The sequence below is a fragment of the Ooceraea biroi genome, chromosome 2 (genome assembly GCF_003672135.1).
Source record: "Ooceraea biroi isolate clonal line C1 chromosome 2, Obir_v5.4, whole genome shotgun sequence".
Taxonomy (NCBI): domain Eukaryota; kingdom Metazoa; phylum Arthropoda; class Insecta; order Hymenoptera; family Formicidae; genus Ooceraea; species Ooceraea biroi.
In genome coordinates this window covers 1,861,466-1,881,351 of record NC_039507.1, presented here as the reverse complement: position 1 = coordinate 1,881,351, position 19,886 = coordinate 1,861,466, and the positions used below count along the sequence as shown (strand labels likewise).

The 19,886-nt window shown below is 36.6% G+C and overlaps 1 protein-coding gene and 1 long non-coding RNA gene across 2 annotated transcripts; one reads left to right on the top strand and one right to left on the bottom strand.

Annotated features, from left to right (window-relative positions):
• Positions 1-6,634: 6,634 nt before the first annotated feature.
• On the top strand, positions 6,635-19,812 carry LOC113561469. The gene is made up of 3 exons (XM_026967871.1): positions 6,635-6,934; positions 18,621-18,837; positions 19,129-19,812. Exons 1-3 carry the CDS (start codon positions 6,914-6,916, stop codon positions 19,608-19,610), a joined length of 720 nt encoding a protein of 239 aa, XP_026823672.1. The 5' UTR covers positions 6,635-6,913; the 3' UTR covers positions 19,611-19,812.
• On the bottom strand, positions 14,063-16,293 carry LOC105287963. The gene is made up of 2 exons (XR_895525.3): positions 14,781-16,293; positions 14,063-14,578 (listed from the first exon to the last, which is right to left on the bottom strand). It is a non-coding gene; the product is annotated as an uncharacterized LOC105287963 (long non-coding RNA).
• Positions 19,813-19,886: the final 74 nt, after the last annotated feature.

The following is a 19,886-nucleotide window of genomic DNA, read 5'->3' as shown; positions in this document are numbered from 1 at the left end:
AAATTGAAGTACTTATTTATTTTTTTGATATACTTAACTATATAATATAATCTTTAACATTTTATACAATTTTCAATTTATCATCGAAAATTATGCTTCATAAATTAAAGTTTTGGTGAATTTATAACTAGTAAAATCTTCTTTTTTATACAAAACAAAATCTGAAAAATAATATAAGTTAATTAAAGATTATATTTTTTCCTTGAACGTAGAGTCTATTTCACAATATTTGTCTTTGGTTTATCTATGGCTCAAACTGGTGGAACATGTAGGCACCAGACGATATGCGGAGAGGTATCTGTACAAATATTTATTTTTGTCTTTTATAACCCATTTAACCGTAATTTACTGGAACAAAGCCTGAATCTCTTCCAAAAGAGACACTACGCGATTTAATCAGAAAGATATTTTATCTATTAGAGAAGATAGTTTATATTTAATTACGAATAAAATGGATTTACTTTCTACTTTTCAAAAAACATATTTTAAATTTTACAATAATAATTACTAGAAAAAACAATAACACCAAATCTAACAAACTTCGTTACTGCATATCTATGAAGTATTTTGCGTATTGTAATACAAAATTGCAGCAGTAAAATAAATCCGCACCAGAGTAAAACTAAACGCAAACAACGGAGATTTGAATTTCAAATTTGTTGTAAATTCTTAAGACATTTAATCCTTCGGAGATTCTTTTTCGTCACAGTGCAACGTCACCCTTGCCAATAGTATTTCCTTCATCTTGCGGCATCAGTTGCGAGGAATGCAACTACTTGGCGGAGCAAAAAACAAAAACTTCTCGATGATGTTTCAATGATTTCTGCGCTTCATCCATTTCGTTCTCCGATAACGGCCCGCGAGATCGCGCGGCCATTTCGAGTGCTCCTTCTTTTTCCGTTGGATCGGCGGTTTTCACACAATTTCCTCGACCTCCCACTTCGCCCCACTACCGGCGAGTGTCTATAAAAGGTTGTCGGGCGATGGTGGGCAAAGATGCTCAGTCGGCCTAGCCCGGAGCTCAAGTAATTTGAGATTGGCCCCTTCTCTGCACACACATGTCCGCTCATCACCTCCACTACCCTTCAGTATATCTCCCCCCCAACGAATACGTGGCTCGCTCTGGTGGAGAATTCCAGGTGTCAGGGAGGAGAGGTAGCACATCATCGGACCAAACGCGAAAATAGCTCTCTCGTCTGCCTCTCTTCCTTAACTATCTCTCTCAAAGATAAGCTAGACACACCCCCATTTTTTCTCACTACAAAAGTCTTCGAATCTCTCCATCCATGTAAACTTACTAGTTTCCATTTCTCTTATCTACAACCCTTACATGTAGGATCTGGAGGCAATTGTTTCATATGTAAAGAAATTTTTCATTTCCCCTTTACGCTTATAAATTGTTAATTTTGAGCTTCGTGCTAATTTTATTTTTATGTTTACGGGACTTTTTTTATATTAATAATTTTTGAATTATATTTATAATATATATAAATCTCACGTTTTTTTAACACATTTTAATTAAAAAGTAGATATGACAATGTATAGGAAAGACTGTACAACAATATTCAAAGCTCTTGGATTTATCATTTCACTTAAAAAGGCTAATAATAATTCCAAGTCGTCGAATTAGCGCGCTGCCCCAATTTTCTAAATATAACTCCTTCTGACTCTTGTTCAGTTAAATTTCCGTGCACTGTATTGAAAGATCTTGACTTTCTGGCCATGTGCTCACTATTTATGTACAAAACCTTCATATCGATTGCAACTTGCAAACTTCATTTAGCAAACTTTTAAGTACTGCTCGCAATTTATTAATATCGTATTCCGTTTTCACGTTACAACATAATTTTCAGCTATTTCTTGCAAATTTGCACCTGTCACACACTTTTATTTATTCTATATAATTATAGCGCCATCGGTTTAGGATTCAGGAAGATAGGACAACAGGTGGCTTTTTGAACAGCCACTAGAAACCTCTTACTAATGATGAGGTGTCTAAATTTACTATCAAGCATGCGGCTGTATCCGGCGGAGAAAATTGAAATTGGACGCGATTATGGACCATCCCAACACATTACGCATATTTTGCATGATAGTATACTTTGAAAATCTAAATTATTTCTCAACTTTAAGTTATTACAAATATTGTTGCAATTATTAGATGCTTACAAAAGTTCATAAGGTCACAAATAGATGGAGAACAACGAATTGGAAGCAACGAAAATTTATCCCAAACATTAAAAAAGCTTGTAGAGCAGCTTGGAGTTAATGAATCAACAATATCCTGCCATTTGAAAGCTATGGGAAAGATCTAGAAAGAAGAAAAATGGTTTTAATATTATACAAACTTTTGCAAGCACCTATTAACGATATATTCATGCTATCGGCAAATTTTTTACAGTTACCAGGATAATGCGCGATTGTTCACAATGTAAATAATTAACAACGTGTTTGTCATATCAATTGATTCTGAAAACAGTTTCACAGCCATAAACAATACGATTTGCTTCGCTTTTAAGATGTAAATCGAGCCGGTGCGCGCTAATCTGCAATTTTAATCGTAATTTGCATATGATTGCGCTAAATATCACATAATCGTACTTACGAAAAGAGTATAATTTTCTACTATAAAATATTACTATGTTAATCTTACTCTTATCAAAATTGCGGTTTGTATTGAAGGACAAAATGTCTTCACTTGCATTATGATAACAATCAAATTTTTTTAATTTTATAAAGTTTCTTTTCTTTTTGTCGTTAACAATAATGCGCTTTTTATAATAAAAATTAGTTTATTAATTAAAGCTCACTCGCGACTTTCGATGACTCATCGTCCAAAATCGCCACGAAAAAGTCAGGCCAAAGCTTTTCAGTATTACCGCAGAAACTCGGGATGACTAAGTCGCTCTATTCCTGTCCGAAGAATACTCTTCTGTATCTACTGAGAAAGTGGGATAAGTCGTATGAGATATCCACTCCTCGTCAGTCACATTAATCTTAATATGATAATTCTCTTGAATGGTACTTTTCACTCCAATGCAACCCACGAAACACATATGTGACTTTTTCCGAAATTTATAAGTAATCACAGTAATTCGTGAATAGTTCGTTTTACATAACGGTACATTAGTAAAATGTCTTATTGTTTAGTTATTTCGCTGTATGTTTGATCGCAAATGTAATGCCTTATGTCGCTAAATGTAATGTTGAATTTCACCATAAAATTTTTATATTTTATCTTTTCTTCAATTGTTTATTTTACATGTAAAATTTAATAGGATCTCCTCTAAAATGTAAACCTGTATCACAAATTGTAATTATTTAATTCTTATTTCTTCTCATGCATGCATAGGAGTAAGAACTACATGATATATATTCCAGAATTTTCGCGGATTGAGAAGCATGCTGATATCTTTATTGCTATTGTGTAGTATATATATGCACGTCTATATTGGGAACGTAACATTTTTGGATAGACTCGTGGCACGAGAGCAAAGGATCGACTGGCCCCTTTCGCAGTTCTTACGTTACACTTCGCAAAATTAATTACTGACAGTTGAGCAGTTGATTGTAGCTAACTTGCAGCACGTACGAGGATTAAGGAAAATTTATCAATGTCGCCGCAAACGTAGATCTAGGTAATGAGTTTAAGCCCGACATTTCTTTCGGTTTCATTCTGTAGCGCGATCTGATTGTATCAAGATGAGAAGATATTAAGATAGTAAGATATTATAATATACAACTTACATCAAATACTTACATCAAATACAGTTTCTGTTTGTCAAGACATGTATAGAGAAGATAATCTGAAAAGAATTAGTAGAGATGATGAATATTCGCATAAATACATTTTGCAAAGACAATTAATGAGACATTGCAGTATTTGCGAGAATGAAACGAGAAAGAGTTGAAGTGGCATGAATGAGAATGCGTAGTCAGAGACAGAAGAGAGAGAGAGAGAGAGAGAGAAGTGAACGTATATAACCATATATGATAGGAAGGTGAAACATAAATACGGTGAACGAGCAAGTGGAAAAAGAGTGTGCAATCCTTTGACTACAGAGTGATTCAAAACAAACGTCAGTCCTTAAAATGATGTATTCCTGATGTAATTCTAAGACAATTTGTCCTTTACCAACACTTTTTCCGAAGCTTAATTTTCAAATTATAAGCGAAAATAGTTATCGAATTACATGGCGAGTACGGAAGGTAACCAGGGGCGACGCAACTCACTGTCCGACGCGGGCGATTACACGATCAGCTGCTACACGCACGCACGCACGCACGCATGCACGCAATAGATAACACATAATTCATAAATAAACTAAATAGTGATCAATTGTTATACAGATTATATATACTATAGATGTAAAGAATACATGAACATTACTTAAGTGTATTTATTGATATATTGTGAAATTATAAAATAATAACTTGTACTTGTAACATTTTATATATACTATATATCAAATAATAATGCATACATGCATAAAATAAATTTTTATGTGCAAACAAACGAGAATGAAACGAAAAAGAGTCGAAGTAGCATGAATGAGAACGCGATAATAAAAAGAGCGTGCTAATCTTGTGCTCTTGTTCTTCGTCACGATTTCACATAGACGCATATTTACAAAATTTTTAAACATGGTAATCTTTTGTACTATACTTCTAAATTTATTTCTAAAAGCATCCTCATATTTTTTCATTCATTTCTTTATTCTGTTCCGAGTGGGCACCCACCCTATTTTGTACATACGAAATAAATAAATAATTTAACTGGTCAAGCAACAAGCCGAGAAGAACACTGTAATTTTCAACCCTTTTCCCGTTTTTCACATAAACTCCATTAGTCCCCTATCCATTACTGTCTATACTTTAATGATGGAAAAGAATTTTTCATTCTATACAATCAATAAAAAGATTAACGCAAATTTTGCGGTAATACAGACGATTCGAGGATCTCCTTAAACAAGGCCTAATTAGAAATGCATGTTTTTACAGAATCGTGCATTGCTACCCACATACAGCTGTGCAGAGCTTTCGAGGATATTCTTGCAGCGCCACCAGCTTAAAGCTCTCAACTTGAACATCAAGCTTTTCTTTAGTCTCCATCGATAACTTTGCGTTTGTTGTCTCTTCAGATCTAGTATTCGATTATCACTCGACCACGAAGTCTGGCGAGACAATATTATTCTAGCTCTTCACGTGGGTTGGCAGCACAAAGTCCAGTTCGTTGCATCTAGATATTAATTGGATATTATTAGTTCTTTATAAATAAAAAAATAATATCTGACTACATATCTTATATATATTATACTCATTGTCAGATATAAAATATAGTTATGCTCATAGTTCACTATTTTTTTCAAATATGATAACTTTGTCTCAATTGTTTGCAACGTTTATACTGTCGCTTTTAGCACTCTATGTTAAAGTCTGTGTAAATTCTAAATATAGTTTCTTCTTTACAATTTCTGAAACCAGTAATAAAAGAATAAAACAAAAGAGAGCCAAGATTTGGGTAAATATTTGCACGACAAGATTACGGGGATTTCTTGAGCCCAGAGGAATCTTCGCAATTAATCTGTCCAAGCTGGAATCCGTCAACATTTTAGCGTCAACTCGGAAACTCGGCGAAACTTTCCGGGCTCTTCGCGGATCGCGCTAAGTCCTTCGTCTTTGCCCTTTCTTACGCCGCTTCCGCGGTAATAGCGTAAATCCTGTTTGGGATTTACCTTGCTACCGATTTCTCAGGAGTTTCCGCTTTTGAGGAGTTCTGTGGACTCCTTGCATGAAGAGACCATCGCACGAGAGGGAATCCAGCCCATAGAAACGGTCCTGCGACAACACTGCCGTCATTTGCTTGGACAAAGACGGCCATAGTTTCGAGTAGTTTGTTTTGGCTCCGAGCTCCTTCCTTCCAGAGCATCGAGAGGATTTGAGAGCTTTTCATAATCCAATGATTAGAATCGCAAGTTTTGCACTTGTTGTCGAAATTCAACCAATTCTTGCACTCAAATGCCACTAGATGATGCCTTGTCATGTAAGAAGTAGAAATGCTTAAAAGAAGGATATACAACTGTTACAAAAAGACATAAAATCATTGAGAGAAAAATTTATTCTGCATTTGGATCGTGTTTGACATTGCGATTTATTCTACTGCCAATATTCCGTTGGTTCACGCCGACATCTTCGTTGAGCACTCTTGTCATCACACCGCGATTTCGTTTCCGCTCGAGCGGAAACGTGCGCACTCGCGTGCGAGATTTATCCTCGGCCCTAGTCTCCCCGCTTGGAGCTGCATCTTTCTCGTATCAGGCGAAACAGAAGACGAAGAGGAAGCAGAAGCGGACGGAGAGCGGACGGAGTGACGGAGAAGGTACAAAGCTATTCTTAAAATAGGGCTCGAGTGAGCGCCGTGAGTGCGACAAGGAGTGGTTCATCGTGCAGCTTCAGGAGGCGAGCAGAAGAGAAGAACGAAGACGAAGAGGAGGACGCAGGGAGCGCAGAGCAAGACGAGAAAGAGAAGGTGAAAGAGGGCAAGAGAGAAAGAGATAGAGAGGGACTGCGGCGTGCCTCGCGGGTCGCCGGCTCTTCAGGGTCCGAGCTTCGTCCGAAACGAAGCGCCTTCGCAGCGCTCGCCACTTTCCTCTCCTACGAGATCGCGGAGAAATCTACCTCGGAACAATCGATCGGTTCTCCATACCGTGACCTTGATATCGTGACCTCGCTTCCGCTTTAACGTCCGGTTCACAATCGCGATCGGGTGATCGGTGCCGGTGAATCGTGTGACGGTGGTGTGGCCGCTCCTGTGCCTGATGGTGATTGGTGAACCTGACTGCAGGAAGCTCTTTTGGGAATCTATTTCCTTTCTTTAAGCTTTCTTCGCCGTTTTGAAGAGACACGCAGGATCATGGCATCGTACAGAAGCTATGTAAGTTCGTAGATCCCCGATATGTCGGCATTCACGATGGAGCCGGCTAGATTTAGCGTCCCGGAGGTGTTTTGATTCACCGATAACACAGACTGTATGAACGATATGGAATAAATAATTGGAGACTCAATAACGTGATTCTTTAAGCGAATTTCGTCCTCTGTGCTTGAACATCACTTCATTTACCTTCCTCACAGATTTGTTGAAAATATTCGGTTCACGCGAACTAAGAAGAGCGCTACGCGGCCTTCCAGCTCTGGTATCTCCATTTACTCGTTCGTCGCGCGAAAAATACATCTGCGGGCACTTATTCGACGCGACGCGATGACGCGCACGTCGGGATAAACGTAATTTCCGTTTGATCGATGAAATCGATATCCCCGGCGATCGCGCGATCCTCGCAGGTACTTGACCACGTGTTTCCAGTCGGGACGCATTGCGTGAGGATATCGTCTGAAATGGATAGCGGCGATTTGCATGCGAGCCATTGCGAAGCGACGCACTCACGCTATCTCGAATCTAGAGTATGGTCAACTGTCACCATCTCTCTTTCGCGTCGTAGCGAAAAATGTCCGGTTGATTATCGATAACGATTCTAACGGGTCGATGCCGGTTCTAACATAATCCGTCGTCGCGTTAAGCTTGTGCTTCCGCATGCGGCCTCCGCATTGGCAGGATTAATGAATCCTCTACTGCCGCGCCTTGCATTCTAATATCTTTGTCCGATGCTTGGCGGTTTATGGTAATATTTCGTGCTTATGAGAATTCTCATGCGGACCCGATATCAGTTTGAAATAAAATTGCATTTATCATATATCCTGGGATGAGTCTCCCAGGCACGATAAAGCAATACGTAATATTGCGAACAAAGTAAACTCACAAAGTCGTGAAACACTGGATAATTCATCCTAAAATATTTTTCTCCGGGATTATTAACGGCTTTGCAATAACTCATTTGAAAGAAGCAGGATATTGGCATATCGTAGGTACTGTATAAATTGAAACGACTTAAGCGCAAACGTGCACCGAGCGTTTCAAACGCGAATGGTATACATGTCCGGATGGAATCGCTATTTTTCTCTGTTATGCCGGGCTTATACCGTCCAGCAAGCCGATTAATTCTCGCAGACTCGCTACGTACTTAGCCAACGTATACAGTGTAAATGAGTGTTTTAAGCATACCGAATATTCAAAGGGCACCTTTGCCGTTGGTTCTGGTCGTTGGTCCTCGCGTATAATTTGAGTGCTAGCTCCGCTTTCGTCGCAATTATGCAATGTAAATGAAGTCCATTAACTTTATCGTCCGAAGGTTCAGGTCACGCGACTGCATACGCCTTCCGCGGACCAGACCGGGTGTTTACGAAGTACCGCTAAGTCGAAAAGCTCTCGTGATGGTAAGATCTATTCGTTCATTGGGCGAAAACACTGTCCGCATGGGTCGTATGTGGCGGTGCATAATTTTCCGCAGTGTGTTTACACGTGTCTCGCGTAATTTCTGCTTGATGGACCACTGTCAAGTTACGGAAATATCTTTTTATCGTGCTGATTGCTGTTTGAGTAGGTATGCGCTTCCGTATGCCCGAAGTTTTTCACTTTTAGTTCCAAACCGCAACCGAAGCGCCTTGATGCCGTTGTATTTCCAACGCGAGCATCGTAGATCTTGCGGAGCTCGTAATTAAATTCTCCCCTTTATCACGAACGTTCCGTTAGAATTGCGCTGGCTTAACTTTGCTGCGTTATATGGCAGGGAAATCAACGGGTAGAAAATGAAATTTTGCAAAGCGGCGGTCATATTTCGAAACAGAATAGCGTACCGGTGTTTGTACGTATATTTAATTATTTTAATTAAGTTACTGAATGAATGCAGAATATTTTAAAAACTCATGTAGTCAGATATAACATTTAAATAACTTATGTAATCAGATATCATAAATAAATCTAATAATAACATGTAATTACGTTTTAAATAAAGCATTTAGTTTGTAATATCATTACAAATAAAATAAATATGTATTATTTATAGTAATGTACACGTATGAACAAGTAGGAATACATTACACGTGCAGCGATTAGTTGCCTGTATTAATAAGAATAAGAAGAAAAAGATTCATCTGTATTAAAAAGTAAAACAATTTTCAAATTGAAATATCTTTGAATAAAAAACAAATTAACATCATTATAATAAAACATTTGTATATTAAAAATTGTTCATTCACCCATTTGTCACCTAGAAACTCTTTTCTAAATTGCGCATTTTTAGATTAAACATTCTTCTCATTAGAGTGTAAAGTACTTGAATCGCGACTGGGAGAAAAAACTCCACGCGTTCAGTAGATACAGTCCGACTAGCGTCAGACCGCAGACACCGCGGGCGCAAATCTAACGCAGCTCGCCGGGAAACGCGGCACGGCCGGGATGTGAATTCGATCGTGTATCGAAGCTGGTCGAAACGATCGTTAGGAACTTCCAAGTACGAATCCCGGCTGTATGCCTCCCAGAAACGTTTTCGTGCATTGGGGCGCCGTGGATCAGTCCGGCGCGGTGCGGCGCGGCGCGGCGCGGCTAGCAAAATTAGCCGGGTCTTTCCCAGACAGCGTCTGCCCGCGCCGGCCGTACATATTCGTGTGCAAAGCTTTCTACTGCCTCGAATATATGCGCTCAAGATATAGGCGCTGGAGGCGATGTGATGTACCGGGTGTTGGATTTCAAAGCGGCTCGCGAGACTCAGCGGTACCGAGTTGCGTAGGGGATTCGTCTTTCGAGCGATTTGCACCAAGTTTGATACAGGATACGTCGAGCGAGGCACTCGAAAGCTCCTGAGGGACTCCCGGACCCGTTCCGTGAGGTTTGCCGTCGTCGTCGACCAATAAGGATCTTTGTACGCGACCTGGATGTAAGAGCATACCCTTGGGCTACGAGACTCCATCTCTTTCTCTTTTTCTCTCTCTCTCTCCCTTTTAAATTTCTTTCGGGTGGCTGCAGCTCGGTGCAATGCGCGAGCGTGTGTCGATGCTTCACAAGAAATTTGTCGTAGACGATTCCTGTCTCTACTCTTCTGTCTCCCCGGACTCGAATTACATACTTCCGCTTCCTCAAACGAATTTGTATTGTACGCACCGAAGACTCCACATAAACGACACGAGGTACATTCGATGAAATCGTGGATATATTTAGACTTACAACGTGTTCGCGCTCTAGTTTCTAAACGAGACATCAAATGCGTTACAGGCTTCAAGCAGCAATGGCTGATCGACTAAACGTGTTTACAATGTGTAACAGAAATTTTATTTTTGTTCTGATTCAATCCTTCAAACTCAAATAATTTCCAAATAGCTACGATTGCATATGTATGAGCACAATAGTGAACTATATTTATTGTTTCCTTGAAGACACAACATAAAAATCATACAATTTGAATACGTTCCAGCGTTTGGACGAAAATACAGAACACAACAGTCATGGAATCTAAACTAACAGGGACAAGGATTTAATGACTCCTTTGAACCAAAGCACAAAATGTAAAAGCAATTTTTACAACACCATTAACTTTTTTGAGAAAGAAGACTAACTGTAAAGAAGCACTATACTTTCTTGCGTGTCATTGATGGAATGCAGCAAGAATGAATATGCACGCTGATGCTGTAAAGGAGTGTGGGTGACTATAAGCGACAACTCGCTGCTATATTTAAACGACGTCGTAGACGGCTTTGCTTTTTTTTCGCCAAGGCGACGACGGAAGTTAATGGACTTTGGCTTCTGGATTTCGAAAGAGTGCGGAACTGTCAGAACTGCACTCAGAAGAGACAGGCGTGTACGAGAGAAATTGTAGTTGAAACGTGCCATTGAATTAATCATAAGTCTCAGTAAATGTTGCTGCCAAAACTACCACGTGTTTACTGCGTCACTGACTTGGTCCGATGTACGAAGAACTCACGGTTTGAATGTTATATTCATATACATATACATATACATATATATATATATATATATATATATATATATATACATATATATACCTCATGCAAATATATGCGCCGGTTCATGACGACATCGTTAAAGCGAAAAGTTTTCTTGCCGCATAAAACACAATGTTTATTGCCCGCATCGTCTATTTTTGTAATAAATTTAAAAAATCTTAGAAAGTGTAAAAACTCCTCATCGCATGAATATGAAACATTAATTTAAAATATGTATATTATAAAATCAATGTATCTTGTAATTTTTTTCTTTTTTGATCATGAATTATGTTAGAAACATTGCTTTTGTTAAAGCGGCTTTAATCTACGAATCTACGAGAAAACATGCAAAACTAATTAAATTTGATAGCTTCTAATTTTCAACAATATATAAAATAAGTAAATGAGGAATATCTAAATTTTTCATATATGTATACATAAGCGCTAATTTTTGTCATGTTGGGGAATGAAAACTGTAATCAAATCTCACGTTAAATGACATTTAACATATATAATATACCTGTTGTACATGTTTTATTAAAACCTATATTCGAATCGAAAGTACCGAAATATTTGTCGTATCACAATCAAACATATTTACACCATCAAATCCGTAACGAAAATGAATATTTCTGGATCGTGCCAGCAAAACTAACATCAATGTATCGCTGTTTTGACGTCGCCTTGTTAGCGACATGCCGTATCGAGAAACAAGGTTGTTGGCAAACACAGCTGATCTCGCGGATCAATTGCCGGAATTGAACCAATTTCACTTCGCGCAGGTTGACCCGGTGCACAGTGTCGGGGAACCGAATCGATAAATGCGCATCTGCAAACATTCAGCGGTCGGTTGCATGGAAGACCGCCGAGCCCAAAATAAAATTAATTATATCCTGCAAAAAATTCACGCGGCTATGCATTATTCTGAAGTGAATATCTGCATATATTATAATTTTTAACAAAATGTTTAAGTATAGATAAAATTATTTAAAATTATTTAAAATTCAGAAGAAAATCACTCGCTAACTTAAAATTAGCTTGCAATAAGTAGTCTGAATAATCCAATTTTAACAAATTATAATAAAATAGATTTAAGAGAATATTGACAAATAGTAGGAATAAAAATAATGCATCATAAATAAAATTATCTTCTTTTCTGAACCAGTGCTATAGAAGATTGAGTTCTGTTAAGTTGCAACAGTAATAAATGACTATATGCTTGGTCATCTGTAATGTTTTCTTTTATTGCCTAATTGGTGATAAAATATTATTTTACGGAAGTTATTTGTGCCGCAGCTGCATGTAAACATACGATGGCAGGGAGATGCAAAGAATTATACATTTGATCCATGCAAAAATATGTTCGCTTGATGGAACAGGTTGGCTCGTCTGCACGTGGTAGAGTTTATGATTCATTCATTGGTATTAGATTCAATTTGCGAGACATCGCTGAAATTGCAGTCCACTTTCATGTGTGACTGTAAATTGCAATCATTTTCCAGATTTTCTGGTACATTGCCTAACTATTTATTATTGCAGCCGCTGTGTTTTAATTAACTTTTATCTTTGTTTGAATATATACATATATAAAAAATATTCGTTGATGTTTTAAAAACATTATACAATACATGAAATATTATCTCTTTCCTTTACTTTTAAATTATTGAATTTATCAAATAAAAAATAATCTACTCAGAGAAAATTATATAAGTTTTTTAACAAGCACAAAAGATTTTGCTTAATAAGCGTATTGTAAACAGAAAGCAATATCTAGCATGACATACCAGTAATAACGCATTATTGTTTCTAAGAATTGCACTCTCAGATATTGTTAATCTTGAATGATGTTGAGACGAGATGGACGATTAATACTTTGTGGTGACGACGACGCGCGACCCAACAACGACAACGTAATGATGAGCGATTTATCGGCTCGTAACGCCATTGAGAAGTTTACCGTCTTTGAAACCGGACCAACGGGCTTTAACCGCAACTTCCGGCAGCTTATACCAGCGCCAGAAGTTTTCCAATTACACGGTAAGGCTGTCGCAGTTTTCCCCGTTAGAACCCTTACCCTGACGTTCTCCAATCTGTACTTCGTCCGCAAAGGAATCTTTTTGCCTCAGTGCTCTTTTTCTAAGCGCTGCTAGGATTTCAAAGTAGTTCAAGCGTCATTGAATATTTTAGTATAGGCAATTTGTGAAGCCAGATTTCCGAAGAGTCACGTGAGATAAATTATTTTCTAAATCTTAAAGTTGCATCTCTGAACTCTTCCTTTTCGGGAAAAGTTTGCACGATAAGAATCTGCTGATGAGTCTAATCAATAAAGTTGATGAATATGTTAATATCAGAGGCAATCATTTGTCGCGTTTCAAAGAAAAAATATCATACATATGAATATCGCATATTAAAAATATAATACATTTATGATAAAATATGGTTAATAACGTACATATATATAATAGACATGTAAAATTATACATATATGTCATACGTTGTACTTGTCAATGAATATGATATAAGTGGATCAATACTCATCATCTGTTTCATAAGCAGGGGAGCAAGGCATGTAACACAACATATGCGACACAATTACAAGTGCACAAGTGCACGAGTGCATTTATAATTTAAATGATGGCGAGTTAAATTGGCAATCTTCATGTTGAAAAAAATTCTTTTTCTCTTTTTCTTTCTTCCTATTGGTCTTATGCTGAATTTGTTTCTAAAATCTCGTTTCTAAAAACATCACGTGTCCGCACGTGTGGCGTAGCTCCCTGAAACTGCTTCCTCGATTCACGCTGCGACGTGCTAAAAATCTTGGCCTGTACCCAATGTGCGAATCGTAAAATAACAGACCGCCGTCGCGGACGGCAACCTAATTTGCTTTCTCGTACGATAACTAATGAAAATTGTATGTTTCTTTAAGGTGAGATTAGCATTTCCTATTAACTAATTTATGTCGCCGTTGCATACTAAACATATATATGTTAGCATAATATTGCAAATAATTTAAAGTTAAAATAGATACCTATTAATTATTTCCATTGTATATAATAGATTTATATATATCCATTTATCCTATTAATTATTCGAAAATTATTCGAAAAAATTTTGTTAAATCTTATTATATTTTGTAAAGATGTAAAATAATGTCAAACACATATTATAATAACAATGTGTAATACAGATTTTATACATTTTTTATTCTGTTATGAAATGCATGGATTATTCTACTTGCGATAATACTTTAAATAATTCTCCGAACCGTTTGTAATGGGTGGTCCAGAAAAATCGATGACGTTTCGACTATTTAAGAATACAATTAAGCAACATTTTCGTTTTATCGAACTCGTGACAGCTGGTCGTGCGTCATAAATTATAATAATGCACCGAGTCGCCGGAGGTTAAATCAGGCTGACACTCTTCAATTATCTGGTCTCCCCTCAAGCTGGTATCACGATGCATCGGTCGCCCACATCCTCATCAGTGTCATCGAGAATGTACCGCATCATCGCGAATAAAACGTTTAGTCTCTTCGAGCCTGAATACTTCTTTCAAACAAGTGAAGCACTTGAAGCAGTAACGTGCTAAGTCACGAGAAAGAAAGGCCTACGAGATATGCATAGCTCATATGCGTATTTCAGCCGTCTACGCTGAAAGTGACGTGAATCCAGCCTTCACAACTTCACTGAAATTGAATTACATAATTTTACGATTATGAGGATAAACATAAAAAAGAGGGAACAAAAATGAAAAGTTCTTTAGACACGATTTAAAATCAATATGAGAAAAGGTAGCGAGAGAATGTAACGCACACGAATAACATGTAACGAGCGGATTAATATTCATGCGGCTAGTAGTGAACGCAATATCATGACATTGTTACTCACGTTACTATTCTGCGTAATATGCAATAGCGTCTGCACTTCTCCGCACGTGATGATGATACTGTGGCAAGCTTTCCGATAGCTGAACGGACGTTTCTCTCGCGCAGCTCGTATTCATAGTAAACTCTGAAATTTCCGTGCCGATTGTAAATGGATATCTCGTGATGTACGTATTTCTACATAATGGTCAAATGAAACAAGGAGATTTTGTAACGAGAAATAGTTTCCATCGTGCAAACGTTACGTAAGTCCATATAAATGTGTTGTCGACTCTAATTCTATACTCTAATTAAGATATTCCTGTAAAAAATCAAATAATGAAATAGACAAAGATTTAAAATATAGTTTTTTGTACCACTGGTTTTGATTGTTAAAAAGTTTATTTTCTATCTTCTATAGAGTGTATCTAACACATAGTTTCTTAAAAGTAATAAAATTATTGGCATTTACTGCAAAAATAGGCATATATTTTTGTTGTGGTACTGGGCAACATGTACTACATGACTACGAGGTACTTATATTTCCTAATTGGAATGCATTTTTATACGATATTGTTCTGCTGTAACGATCCAATAAATTTAAGAACGATATAAAATCATGCCATCCGCAAGTTGCAATAAAAGGATAAGAAAAACCGCAACCGATAGAAAGCTGTGCACGTTTGTAGCATTTTCTCGCAACCATTCTCGATCTCATTGATAGAGATAAGAGGGAAAGTCTACACGGAGGCGGTTCTACCGCGGGTCCGTACACCTTGTAAAAAGAAAAAAAGCAATGGTGGAAACCGTGCGTGCAACAGAGTCGATTCCTTTCCCGGTGGAAACAGAGCGATTTATCTGGTAATCTATAGTGGTTTCTGACAGTGGAAGGAGCGTCGTAAACAGCCATTTTTATGGGCGATAAAGCAATATCGGAAGATTCACCCGGTTGAGTTGTCTCCAACCCACGAGATGCTGCGACGTGATATCACGCGGGGAATCATGTCGGGAACCCGTCATTGTCGAAGAGTGTCAGTGCTGACAGATTAGCAGACTGAGTGCATCGATAAATCACCGATCGATATTGAGCAGATTGATCGCAACACGCTTGAGAACAGCTCGCGGGGACCATTTGTATCAATTTCTTTTCTCTGTTCCTGTTCCTTTCCTTCCGGCGCTCTTTGCTCCACGAAAGATCACTGGATTACAAAGAAAGCATTGTAGCTACTATTTCGCCTCTTCTACGACTGATCGACTGATTTCCTCTACTTCCATAGCTTTGAGAAAAGATATAGGAGAATTAAAGAATCTCAAGATAAGATCGCTTTACTGAAAGATACTTTTCCTGGCAAGATCACAAGAGTTCTCATTTCCTTTCGATTTCTTTTGCAAGTTTCTTCGGCCGAAAAGACGAAGCTTTGTAGTACATCTTTAGATTTCTTCTCATAAAAACTTCGAAAGTTTTAATTGCATATAATTTACAAACTATTAATGATGAGACATTTTTTCAGAACATATAAATTTTTTTTCTTTATATCATATATAGCATACATTTATATTTCTTAAATCTGTGTGATGTATAAATATGTATAAAATAGCACTAGTTTTTTTGTTTTAAAACTCAATTTTTAAAACATTATCATAAAACATATCAATTTTATTCGAGGATTATATCAAACAACATATTACTATCAACTTTGCATAATAATCATAAAAGCAGTTTTAATAACTTTCTTATGATTATAACTCAACCATAAAATGAGATATTATATTATTATCCTCCGATTTAAATATAAAACAAAAGTTTAGAAAAATATTCGTATTTTGTCTTTGCGTGATAATTTGATCGGCTCGAAATAGAATGGCGAGTTCTCCGGGAGACAACTGCTAATAGTTTGTCAAGCTCCATTCGATCTCGTCGTGGTGAAGGAGTCTAATCAGAGCGGGGAAGGGGAAAATAAAGATCGCCGAATTCCGAGAATAGATCACGGAACGTGCTCGAACGTCTAGTTTCGCATCCAGAAAATCGATGTTGTGGACAGAAGCAAACAACGAGGAAATTATAATAGAAACTCGATACAATGTTTGTGTTTTTGTATAATAATTTAATGATATCATAATAAGATATATTTATGATAAATAAATAACATTTGATTTAATAAGGAAATTTGATAACAAAATTTTATACAAATTTTCTTCTCTGCAAGAAATTCTTACATTCTGATAAAATTTGTATACATAAAGTATACAAAAGAGCTAAAAGTAATTAAAAGAACAAAGATGATTTTGTAAAAGTATATTTGATAATATATTAATGTTTTAATATCTTTTAACTATATAAATATTTTTATATTTCTCGAAATACAAGATCTAATAATAAATACGGCTACAGTTTTGTCTTCTGACAAAGCTTTATGGCTCTAAATCGACCCAAGAAGCATCATGGCGAAATGCCAAACTGTTTATGGCTACTTTGATATCTTATATTGTAGTATAAGATATTGATATGCATAACATATCTGTAGCATAATATTACTGACCAATGTTTGCGAGTAATTATAATTCTAAGTAATTTAAATTAATATCTTCAATTAATTAATTTAATTATATAAAATATCTTTTTATACAATTAATGATTAAGTTTTTGTTGAAATAAAAAGGAACGCATTGTTAAATGCCATCGTTTCGCAGTTTAAATCGGTGCAGACGTGGTAATGGAGTTGGATATAACGCGATGAAAGGACTTATCGTTTCCGTCGCGCGATGCTTCCGCTCGAATAAATTGCTTTGACAGTCTTAAGGAACGACTGTCATAATTCTATTATATCGAGAATGCCATTAGCATAATAATGAACGACACTTTTTGAAAGTCCATCTATAGACCGGAAGTTTTCAGTAAGTACGTTATTGCGCGGTGTCTTCATTTAATTGAAAGTGGAATTGAAACGAGGGTTGATTATTTTTAACGCTACTTGTGCTGTACTTGCTATCAAAAACAATAGAAAAAGTTATGAAGGCGTTAGGTAATCCAGACATACGCAGTTTGCTTCATTTTTCGAGTCAAGTGAACATCACTTTTTATTTGTGTCACCCGTTGAACGAACGAGAAACGCAAAGGTTATTACTCTCGGCCAAGTTGTTCCATCTATTTCGAGATTAGGGCACCTCGCCAAACTTATGTTAATTATACGAATTATCATTTTTCGTTTGCGCACACCTATGAATCATGTGCATTAGCCTATTTTTGATTTCATAAAAACAGTCTGTCTACCTCCTTTACTTTTCTTTTCTGCATTATTTCTTTACCTTTAGATGTTTAAATGCTTAATGACAAGAATTTATAATATAATTTCAACAAAAATTAAAACAGTATTAATATTGATTTTATATTTTTACATTCCAGCTAATTCGTGTTACTTATTTTTGTATGTACAGTTTTTATCTACACTTTTATGTTTTTATAATTTATGAGATAATAATATACATATATTGCAGATGTATGGATGTACTATTAACGATGAATCAAGTTTTCTTTACTTATCAAGCAAAAAGATTTTGATGAAGACATATGTATTATCGTATATGTGCATATTATCTTGATTAATGTCAATATCCTGAAACACCCACAGTCTAATTTCTTATAAGTGCCTTATAAGCTTATGTCTAACCCTTTCTTGTCACTGCAAATGCAAGAAGTGGCTGATAAATCTCATCAATGTAAGATATTAATGATGTACGCGATTTGAACAACACAATGGCTAATTTGTAGACAAAGTTATATAAATTACATATAGTTATATTATAAGAGAGCTTGTATACTCACTACATAAATGCAGTTTAAACTTTCTTTATTCGCGATTTACAGGGAGATACGGGAGCATATCGAAGTAGAGCTGGCATTGGTAACACATTCGGTAGGAATACTTCCGGCGGAAGTAACCTGCCAAGCTGTAGAAGTAGCTACTCCGGAGTCGGGTCGAGTTCCGTTCGAGCTGCTGCCAAGGAACGGGCGTTCGCTGGTTTTGGAAGCACTTTTCTCAAAAAGGATAAACTCGAGGAGAAATCCACATTTAAATATTCATGTGAGATATTGTAGAAATAATATATTTATCTATTTATAATTTTTATTGGTAATTTATATATTATTTATATAATTTGTATATATAATATTATATGTATATAAAATATATTTTAAAACATATATGTATTTTATCAATTTATATTTATCTAAGTTTGTTTTATTTTGATAGAATAATGTAATAATTTACAAACATTTCATTTTATATATTATAATTTATTATACATATATCATCTTATTCTTCTAGGATGTGTGTTACGTATGCGAACGAAAAATGTTTCCTGTATTATTGCAGGTACCAAAGACACCGATAAAAGCCGATTGCATTCCGGAAGAGCGTCATCCGAAGACGTGAGGGCAAAAAGTCCACTATCTGACAGTAGGTCATCCCTCCTCGAAAAGTACTCGTTCTCAGCTGGCAAAACATCGGAGAGACCGTCTTCCGTGCTGGATAGATATAACCGGCCGGCTTCGCGGGAAAAGAGCACAGAGCCCGAAGGAATATTGCGGTATGGATCCAGCACATATCCTGGATCGAATTTTGGTCGAACTTACGGCAACGATGGTAGGGTTGAGAAAAAGGACCATCCACCGGTCTCCTATAGAGGATTACGTCCCAATTCCGGAAAAACATCGCGCGAGCCTAGTCCGGAAGTCGGAAAAACGAATTCATTCAGGGTCTACTCAAGAGCGCCGTCTTATGGTCGTTCAGCTGCTTCTCCTAGTGAGTACAACTGTTTTGTGATACATTATAAAAAATATCGCAGAAATATATAGTTTCTAATACTATATATCATAATTTTATTATTAGATGAATATTATAGTTATTGTTCCTTTCATTCGTATTTAAGAATCGCTATTATAAAAAATAATGAGATTTCTAAGTTAAAATTCTCTCTTAGATTTGTTTCTATCAGTTTTACTATAAATTTTATAATCAATTTAAAAAATAGATTTAATGACACCAAATCTATCTGTGTGTCTGTCTGTCTGTCTCTCTGTCTCTGTCCTATTGTCGTCTGTCCTCTGTTCTATTGTCCTCTGTCCTCTGTC